Source organism: Gastrolobium bilobum, unplaced genomic scaffold (assembly GCF_033153095.1).
Source record: "Gastrolobium bilobum isolate Gb01-03AN ecotype WA unplaced genomic scaffold, APGP_CSIRO_Gbil_v1 utg13355, whole genome shotgun sequence".
NCBI classification, from domain to species: domain Eukaryota; kingdom Viridiplantae; phylum Streptophyta; class Magnoliopsida; order Fabales; family Fabaceae; genus Gastrolobium; species Gastrolobium bilobum.
Genome location: NW_026896484.1, coordinates 138758 through 149853, shown reverse-complemented (window position 1 = coordinate 149853; position 11096 = coordinate 138758). Strand labels below are relative to the sequence as shown.

Here is an 11096-nt window from a genome sequence, read left to right as displayed (position 1 = left end):
ATAAAATTATCTCCTACACACATAAAAGTGTGTGGGGTTCATATTTTCTTTTTCTGTCTCTTCTCTTCATATAACCCCCCATGGGCCTCATATTTTTATGTGTATGTAGGAGATAATTTTATCTCTTAAAACACAAAAAAGATCAAACCCATATATATAAAGCATACATAAAGGCAATGCCATATTGAGTTCAAAAACTCTATATATTGAACAAGTTTCCTTGTTTTTAGGTCATTCAAAGTTGGCAAGAAGTAGCACAAAATGAAGAGTTTTCTAGGCTGTATAGCGATCTTGGAGAAAAATAAAACTTATGTTGCAATGCTCTTCATTCAGTTTATATATGCAGGATTGGCTTTGTTGTCTAAGGCAGCAATTTCCAAGGGAATGAACCCTTATGTGTTTGTTGTTTATCGACAAGCTTTTGCATCACTTGCCTTATCTCCATTTGCTTTCTTTGACAGGTTCTCAATATAGTTCATTTACATTCACACCCTTTCCCTCCCCTTTTACTAAATCCTTATTATAACTTTGCTTAACAAATTCATTTGTTCTTTAATATTTGCACTTTTTGCAGTAAGCATGCTGCTCCATTGTCATGCAACTTATTGTGCAAATTGTTTCTAGTTTCCCTAGTTGGGTATGGATGTCTCTTTCTTGACCCCATTACTTGTTTAGCATTGTTCATACAAAGATTGAAGTGAAAATTCTAAATTATACTCTTTGATAGTGACATAATCATATTCTAATGAACCTTTATATATGTGCCTAAATGTATAGGTTAACAGCAAGTTCAAACCTTTACTATGTTGCAATCAACTATACCTCTGCAACATTTGCTGCAGCCTCCACAAATACAGTCCCTGCTATTACTTTTATCATGGCTGTTTTAATTAGGTAAATGATATATAACCATTTAATTAAGGTATAATGAATATACCTAGAGAATTCCTAGTTTTGATCTAATGAAAATGGTTTTGGAAATTTTAAGGGTGGAAAGCATTTCCATAAAAAATCTGCATGGGGTTGCCAAGATTTTGGGTTCTGTTCTAAGCCTTTCTGGGGCAATAACATTTGCTTTAGTCAAAGGACCTCCTTTAGATTTCATAAGGTGGAATCCAGAAGACCAAAAGCATGTTTCTCACCCATTAACAACAGTTCACTCCAAAGGGAATAGTATTAGAGGCTCTCTTATGATGCTCTCAGCAAACACTACTTGGTCCTTATGGCTTATTTTGCAGGTATTTATCTCGTTGCTCTGTCCCTCATATTGATTCATATATATGATGGATAATATATATGATTCACTTTTTACCATAAAGTATTTGGCTTCATCTAAAAATTTTCACTAATATACTTGTCTCAGGGATTTATTGTAAAGCAATACCCAGCAAAATTTCGTCTCACTGCTCTACAATGCTTCTTTAGCTTCATACAGTCAGCTATTTTGGCTGTTGCAATGGAGAGCAATCCTTCAGCATGGAGGCTTGGATGGGATATTCATCTTCTTTCAGTGGCATACTGTGTATGTTTATATTATAATCTAATGTTTGCACCCATATCCTGTACATCAATCTTGAATTATAATGTCAATTAGAAATTACAAGTTAAAATGTTAAGAAATCTAAAATCCTAGTCAATGGGTATAGGTGCAAATGTAGTAAATATGTCTCTAAGGGGGGCGTTTGGTTGGAAATTTTTTTGGAATAGTAGGAAAATGTAATAGATAGAGAAATGATTGGAAAGATAGATAAAGTGAGATAGGTATAAAAATGTAAAAAAAAAGTTGTTTGGTGGGGAAAAACTTTATTGAGAAAATTAGGTAACTTTATGAAATCAACAGTGCATTAAAAGCCAGGTAACTGGTTTTTCGAAAAATCTCACATTTAAATTGGGTTTCTAAACAGTGCGAATATCTATGTTTCTCATAAATCCATACAAATTGGATAGATGGGTTTTTGATAAAAATACGTTGAAACAAACATGGTGTTTCTAAAAGCCATACTTGAGAAACATAGATATCCGCTGAAAAGCTCCCAACCAAACACCACCTAAAAGGATAAACTCTGGTGTACAAGGTTCCCAACTTGCGAGAGTAGAGGTGAGAGTTGATTATATACAGCTTTACTCTTATATTTTTGTAAAGAAACTATTTTTTAGATTCGAATAATTGATCTTTTAGTTATAAATAATAACTTTACCATTGCTCCAAAGCTCCCCTCTAATAAAATATCTTTGCACGAAAAATTGTGCTTGTGCTTAAAGAATATTACTAAAATTTGAACATTTTGTCAAGAGAAGTTTGATGTCATTAAAAAATTAGAGAAGTTGTGTTATTTTTTGTACCTTAAAATAAAGTATGTTTCTTTATAGAGATTTGTTTGTCTGTTTGGAGTCTTGATATCTTGAAGGGAACCTGAATTGGTATTGAATATTGATCTTTTGCTTAGACCATGATAAACTTGGAATCGTACCAAGTGCTCTATCTTCTTGAAATAAGGCTTAGTGGAAATCATTTTGGTCCAAATGTGGTTGCATTTCTCTTCTAGGAGATAGGAGAATGTCATATTCACAGACAACTGTTTTCAATCATCTTATAGTAATTATGACAGGAAAATGATGCCCCCAGTCACATCATATGAGAACTCCGTTGAAATATAAGATCTTAATGGACCACATTTCAATTATAACCAATTCTTATTCAGCACAAAAGTTAAAATCATTTCTTGTTCAACAGAAAAGACACAACCAATTCTTTTGAGTTAGCATGTATCTTAACAAAAATGATTACATGATTATGACTAAATTAGGTACATTCACACGCTTTTCCACACTAATCTCATATCCCCTGCCTTCTAATTCATATACTTGTTGGCTTTTATGTCTTTTAACTTTATGCAGTAATCAACATCTTTGTAACTTATGGCTTTCATCTTAAAGAGCTCCTAAGCATAATTAGATAGGAAAATGTTAGTAACATAATTTTTTTTAATATCCTTTTTTCCAGCACACTTTATTATTAGGTGAAACTATACATGCTAACTCTTAATAAAAAAGTGTGTCTAGAACTCTAGATTATTTAATAGAGCTGAGATTTCACTCAAAAAAAAAATTGTTAAAAACATGTATCGTTTCTCTCACTGAGATATTCTGTTTTTGTTTTTTGTTTTTTGTTTTTAAGGCCGTGTTTTATCTTATCTTTTATATTGATAACAGTTTATGGTTATTGGCAGGGTGTAATTGTAACAGGCATTTGTTATTGGCTGCAAGTCTGCACTATTGAGACGAAAGGCCCAGTTTTCACAGCAATGTTCACCCCTCTAGCTCTTATAATCACAGCAATATTCTCAGCCCTATTGTGGAAAGAATCTATTTACTTGGGAAGGTTCACATTCCATTCTTTCAACTTCAAAATAATGATAATAATGATGTATCACTCACTCACACATGACAGTATGCAAAAAGATTGGGATGAATTTATTATAGACCATTCAATCTCATATAATTAAAACTAATATATATATATATATAGGTGCATCTTGTGTCCAATCACTAGATATAAAATTTTGTCCAGCATTATAACTATGTATTTCGGAGATCAATACATAGTTATAACAATAAAATTGTACTTTTTTCCACTCTGCACGTCCGTAAACAAGTTCATGAAGAGAGGGAAAAAAAAAATGCAGCTTTAACATCATAACTATATATTTCCTGGAGTACATAGTTATAATGGGGTAACTGGACAAAACCTTATATCCAGTGACTAGACAAAACCTTATATCCAGTGACTGGACACCCAATTTTTCATATATATATAAATAATTTTTAACTCCAGTATAAGAATAAAAGATTTCACTCTCACTTCAATCATTGATATCCGTGTATTTGATTATTGTAATTTATTGAATTATATTCATTAAGTAATTATGATCCCTAGGAAATTAATAGTTAGATACACGGAGATCAATTGTTGAGATGAGAAGTAACATTTGTTATTCTTACACCGAGGCCAAAAGATCTTTAATATATATATATATATATATATATATATATATATATATATATATATATATAGGGTCATGATCATTTTACATGGGTGGTGTGTGTGTGTGTGTATGTGTGTGTGTGTGTGTGTGTGTATATATATATATATATATATATATATATATATATATATATATATATATATATATATATATATATATATATATATATATATATATATATATATATATATATATATATATATATATATATATATATATATATATATATATATATATATATATATATATATATATATATATATATATATATATATATATATATATATATATATATATATATATATATATATATATATATATATATATATATATATATATATATATATATATATATATATATATAGTGTAAGTTACACTTTCAATCTTGTCCGTTGATCTCACTTATATCTAAGGGCTCTAAATTTTTAGTAACGTGAGTCATTGGATACAAGTGGATCAATGGTTAAGATTGAGTGTAAGACTTCTACTCTTACACCGGTGTAAGATGATCCTGCCCCTATATATATATATATATATATATATATATATATATATATATATATATATATATCATTAATTCTCATTAAATTTTAACCGTTAGATGCATGAAAATCAACGGTTAAGATTTGGTGTAAAAGTAATAATTCTTACACCGGTGTAAATTGATCCTATCCAAAATATATATATATATGATGAGGGTTAAATTAACAAACTTGATGAGGGTTAAATTAACAAACTTTATTATTTTACAAATTACACTATGTCTTACCGGTAAGACTTCACTTAAGAGTGTCTTACCGATAAGAAATAGTGTAATTTGTAAGAATTTATAAATAAAAAATTTATAAATATAATCTTTATATATATATATATATATATATATATATATATATATTGTCAGGATTATTTGATATTTGTGTCAAATTAGAAAGTTTAACTCCAGAACTATTAATTTCCACGAATTTAATTATAGTAATTTATTGAAAATTAGTAATTAGTTAATGGGTCAACCAAATAAATTATGACCATCTAATTCACGGGAATCAATGATTTAAATGGAGTGCCAAACTTTTTAGTTTAAGGCGGATGTCAAATGATCATTCCATATGAAAAGTTAAATCTGATTTAATTTAGTATATGATAAGAAAAATAAAGAGGTTCATTGTATTTTTTTTTCATTAATTATATATGGCAGTATTGGTGGCACTGTTTTGTTGGTGGTTGGACTCTACAGCGTCTTGTGGGGAAAGAACAAGGAAAGTGTAAATAGGGAAAACTATGAAGCTGAACATGCAAAAGAGGAAACCAGATTGGAGTGCATTATACAGCACTGACTGATTAGACAAAACGAAGCAAAAGATGTCCCTCCCATGTTGAATGCCCTTTTATGCATCTTTATAGTATCATGTGTATATCTTGTCAACTTTTAACCCGCTTTTGTATTATTATTATTATTTTCTCTTTTCCTAGAGAACATTGGTAATTAATATCTAAATTAAATATTGTTTTTTGTTTTGCAGTTGAATTCAATTGTTTAAAGTTATCTTTTCAAAAATTATAAATATGGTTCAGTTGATAATTTGAACTAGTGTAAACAAAAGGGTCACGTAATCAAACGCTTAAAAAGTTTATAAACATCTCGTAAGAGAAAGAATATATATCTTTTAAAAAAATGTGTTCCACAATAAAACAAAGACAACAAAATATTTTTGGTAATTATGTTGCGAAGTATGGTTGTTTCGACTTTCGATTACCAAAAATAAGGTGAAAAATGTGAAGACTTATACTGCAAAGATACCATATACATATTTAGAATGATCTACACAATATATTGATTTAATTTTTATAATTGTTTTTTAAAAAACTTAGTTTATTTGATAATTTGTTAATATTTTATTAGATAGTATTATAAATATTTATACCAATAACGATCATTTGTGCTAAGTTTTATGTATATATTATGGGTGGAGCGGTTACTTAGAATAATTGAAAATCTATGATGTATTTTGTTTATATTCGAAGCGAATTAACGTGTAGGCATGCATATATTCATCAACACATATTGAATTTTCGTATAATATTTTTGAAATTAATTACTGTGCTCTGATATTTATCTAGACTAATGAAGATGCTCTTACAAACACAATCATTATTATGCGTACTACAATCATATTAATTAGGCAGGGCCCCTAAATTCATTTCTTTTGGAGGTGACTTTTTCAATGTGCAGAAAACAAGACAAATCGAAATCCGTTTACCAATATTACTCATGAGTGTTTAACTGTTTATGACTAGGTGCTTAACCTGTAATTGATATTTGTTGAATTATTGCATTGTTATAGTTACATATATAGTTAAGTGCTTCTAACTGTTAAACTTAGTTCAGTTTACTTAATGGTTTAAACTCATTTGTCCTCCATGCACTTGAGTACTCAACTCATTATAGAAGCAATATGGAGGAAAAGAAACTTATCATACTTGCGAATTATGATGATATGTTATTGAAAAGAGCTGTGAGGGCTGTGTTCCTTTCCCTGTGTTAGAGAAGTATATAAATCGTTGATGAACCTTCACTTAATAATTTAAGTTTTTGAGTTGAATTGATTCTTTACGTATATCCAGAGCCTAATGTTCATAACGTTACACCTTGCAACATCTCATTAATCATTTAGCACATACAATTCATAATGGAATCCAATGGCTTGGTTCAATTGGGTTCTACATGCCACTATGCCACATATATAATGGACTCTATAGTACTGCTAGCACAGACAGCTTTCAGTGTCACACGATTTCGTGAAGATTTGAAATCTCATCTAATGGAATGAGATGAAACAAAAGACAAAGAACAATGTGTCTTCTATCATTCTCAGTTTATCATTAAAATAAAAAATTCATAATAATTTTCTAAAGAAATGTCGTAAGACACACTACCTGAAGGCGAAACAGCAATGAAGTACATGAGAATTTGAAAGAGTTATGAAGCAGCAATAGAGTGTAGAAGAAGAAGGCGAAACAAAGCAAGAAGAACAGGTCCACTTATGATGAATCTTCACATGTTGGAGGCTCTATTCCAGTAACCAAGCATAAAAAACAATTAATAAGTATATTTAACCGTGTGAAGATGTGATATTAATTTTAATGTCATGATACTAAATGCAACAAATGTGATTGATGCTAAGGGGGTGTATTGGATTAGGATTTTAAAAGATTTTTTTTTAGATAACAAATCTTATAGACTTTAAAAGAGTATTCAGAATTGGAAATATTTTAAAGACTTTTTTTACCATCAAAATTTCGTAAGATTGGATTTTAAAGACTTTTAATAGAATTTATAAGATTTGAAAGGACAATATGAATTTTTAACAAACATTCACAATTACAAAAGTCAATCAAAAAAGCTAACAAAGAAATGCAGTGATATTAATAAAAAAAAGTTAAACGTAATATAATTTTCTCAATTAGTAAAATTCATGATAAATTTTCGTTTGGAATTTTTTGCAATTGATCTTGTAAACCTTAGTATTTTTGTTCTACGTGATGAGAGTTTTCTAACCATATATCATATGCATGTTTTAATTGAGTATTCCAAGAAAATTTCGAATCTGAATTTCTGGGTTGTATTACAAGAAAGTTTAGAAAATTTCTCAAATTATTTTCAATCGATATATTGAAATCTTAAATTGCTTTGGGGGTTTTGAAAAACAACTTTTTAGTTATATATTGACACAAAAATTGTTTGAGATCGTTTTCTATATAGCGAAGGAATTTCGTTCATGAATGTATTATTATGAAATATAGGATTCATATTATGAAAGTTTCAATCTTTCTTTAAATCGATCTTGTTTCATTGATGTAAAATGAATATTAGTTGGGGTTTTTTTGTTCCCTTGATCTATGTTATGTTGTTTTTAATATAAAAATCACACATTTTCTTACCAAGAAAAATCATGACCAATAGATAGAAAAATCATTTTTAAACTTTCAAAAATTCTCAAAAATTGTTTCAAAGTCTGCTATTTTTTAGATGAATTAGATTAAAATCTTGTTGGGTTGTTGTTTCTTGGTTATTTTGTGATGAAAATCGCTCAAAAAACTGTTGTTTTAGAGCTTTGACGAAGCTCCCATGACGAAACTCGGTTTCGAGAGGGTCAACCAATCAAAAGAAGAAGAAGACACTGCAATAGAGAAATCTCAAGAAATCCTAGGGGTTATGGTAAGATTGTGAGAGAGACATCCTATTTATATTTCTTACTAAAAAGTCTCACGAAATCTACACCAATAGAAAATCTATTAAAATCGTAAGATTTTTGAATACCACAAGATTGTTTTTCCTTTGTTTAAAATCTTGATTGAATACCAACGGATTTGGACAGACTCTAAAATAATCTTTTAAAATCCTAATGAATACCACATGACTTTTTTTCAATCCTTTAAAATCCTAATCGAATACCAATGGATTTTTTTGTCCAAAAATAATCCATTAAACTCCTTTGAAATTCCAATCAAATACATCCCGCTAAATGTATATTTGGCTACTCCTTCATTTGTACAAACGGACGAAACTCAACCCCCCTTCTCCAGACCTAAACATTGAAGCTCAATAACTTGATGGTGACCATGATGATATTGTACCAGTCAAATGACATTGTGTATCAATGTATGTTCGCTTTAAGATAACTTTATTTACACAATGTTTGTAGTACTAATTGATTAATTTGGAATGTTGGATTTTAAATTTTTCTTATCTATTTGTGTTACATTATTGCAAGCTTCGTTGACAAATATTAAGATAATTGAAATGCGAATAGAAGTGATAATGAGGTTATAAAAATGTCATTCTTAAGCTCACATAACTTAAATATTAAATAAGGCAGTATCTTAAAATGTCATCTTGGGGCGGAGAACCCTTGTTGATTTCGACCCAATAATTTTCGTCGCCCGCTTGAGCATGAAGTTTGTGTTAGGAACTCGATTCCCTCTATCTCGGTTGGGACAAGTCAGTCCCTCAACTCGGCTTCTATAGCCTTCTCGCGGAAGTCAATCAACAAGATCCTGGATCTCGAACTTCGGCAATCTGAACTCGGCCTGAACTTCACCATGTCGGCCTTTGCGCAGCAGAAATAGAAAAAGCAAAGAAAAATACGAAGGAGAGAGAGAAAGAAATTCACATACAAATATGTTTAACGTGGGAAAACCTTCCTCAATATAAAGAAGTAAAAATCCACGGGTCCTAGTCCAATACAAACGTCCCCTGATATGCGTCCAGCATATGATGCTTTCTAAGCTAAAAAAAGCAAGAAATTAATCATAAATGAGTAAAAATAGTTCATAAATATTAGAGATGTTGATTATTCCTTCTAAGTCATTCTCTCACTCAAATCATTCATTTTGACAGCAGAAACATCAAAAAAAGAAGTGAAAATAGAGAAGTCCACAGTGCAAGTCCCGTGCGAACCGCGCGGTTACTGGCGCGAACCGCGCCATAAGACCAGTTGCTCTCTGTTTCTCCATGAGATAGGCGTTATTTGCACGGGCGATAGTTAATTTTCTTAATCTTATGCGAATTGTACTGAAAAAGGCCCAATTGAGGGTAATTTTTCGAAGATGGTTTTCCAAAACCTAATAAAAAGATCATAAACACAGAAAGGAAGGGACTTTTGGCAAAAAGAGAGAAATAATACAAAGGAGAGAGAGAATTCTTGAGAGTTCTTGGAGCGTTTGAAGAATCTCACGATCAAGATTGAGGATCGTCATCATATTCTTCATCATTAGGTTCTGAATTTTCTTTTCTTTTATATTGAATTCGTCAGACATGAATATGTCTGGCTAGTTTCTAATATTGTGGTAAGGGTCACAACCCTTAATATGAACCCCTTGTAGTTTGGTTAAATTTATATTTGTTTATTTAAATTGAATTTATCTTGTCTTGTTCTTCATCTCATAATTCTTCTAGAACCGATCAATCTATTAGGATTGCGAGGGTTAGGTTTTTCAATAGGGATATTAGGATTCTAATTCCTGACAAAAGGTAAGATAATTGTTCATGTATGCACTAGGGATAGGCTACATAAACCGCAAACATTAAAGATTTACTGATTCTAAGGCTTAACTTGAAAAGGGGTTTCTAAGGGATTAGGATTTTAATAGAGTTAATAAGGTTAAAGTAATTAAGGAATTAGGGTTTAACCAATTAAATAAAAGATAGTGAATCGTTTGATCAATTGAATAATTAAATGTAAACGTTAATCCAAGTTACAAGGTGGGGATCATAAAGGTGTTTGTTTTTCTTTACCGCAATATTTTCTCAAATATCTTTTGAACCAGTAATCTTTTGTTCTTGAGTTTAAAAAGAATCTTGGAAACTATTTTTATTTTATTAATTGTTCTTGTTTGTCACAAATCACAATTGTTCTTAAAATCAATTTTATTAATCCGACAAGAAAGGAATAGTTATAATAAATTTGGTGCCTCAATCCTCGTGGAGACGATACTCTACTTATCACTTATTACTTGGAACGATCGGTACACTTGCCGATTACGCAACAAGTTTTTGGCGCCGTTGCCGGGGATTGAAACGCCAAAATTTATCAATAACTTTTGATCTTCTTGGTTGGATATTTTTTGTTACTAATCTGTTTGCTTTTGTGTATGCATGGTACAGTTGATTCTCAAAATTTGATCTACGATCCAGAGATAGAAAGGACTGCAAGGAGATTAAGACAACTTACCAAGCAGAAGAAGCAAGCAGAAACTTCTACTTCACAATCCGAAGTATGGAAGCTCCTAATCCACCATCGGTGGATGAATTTATGGAGTCAATTCTTGCTCCTCTTTTCACAAGGCCAAACTCTAGCATCGTCAGGCCACCGATTGATGCCAACAACTATGACATCCATCCATCATTGATCACATTGGTGGAGAAAACTCAATTTGGCGGAGAAGATTTTGAAGACCCTCATGATTTCATGGACATATTTCTAAGAATCTGTGACACCACCAAGCATCATGGGGTATCAGATGATGCCATTAGACTCAGACTGTTCTCAT

General features: G+C 30.6%; 1 protein-coding gene across 1 annotated transcript; it reads left to right on the top strand.

The window, feature by feature from the left end:
- Nucleotides 1-261: 261 nt before the first annotated feature.
- LOC133299947 (WAT1-related protein At1g43650) lies at nucleotides 262-5405 on the top strand. Its single transcript, XM_061499438.1, has 7 exons — nucleotides 262-461; nucleotides 575-637; nucleotides 778-894; nucleotides 989-1238; nucleotides 1364-1522; nucleotides 3231-3382; nucleotides 5242-5405. The coding sequence occupies exons 1-7, from the start codon at nucleotides 262-264 to the stop codon at nucleotides 5378-5380; spliced, it is 1080 nt and encodes a 359-aa protein (XP_061355422.1). The 3' UTR covers nucleotides 5381-5405.
- Nucleotides 5406-11096: the final 5691 nt, after the last annotated feature.

Coding starts and splice junctions, on each gene's coding strand:
- LOC133299947 (XM_061499438.1), top strand. CDS start 262: ATGAAGAGTTTTCTAGGCTGTATAGCGATCTTGGAGAAAAATAAAACT. Junction 1,523..3,230: donor TTCTTTCAGTGGCATACTGT/GTATGTTTATAT, acceptor GGTTATTGGCAG/GGTGTAATTGTAACAGGCAT. Junction 3,383..5,241: donor GAATCTATTTACTTGGGAAG/GTTCACATTCCA, acceptor TATATATGGCAG/TATTGGTGGCACTGTTTTGT.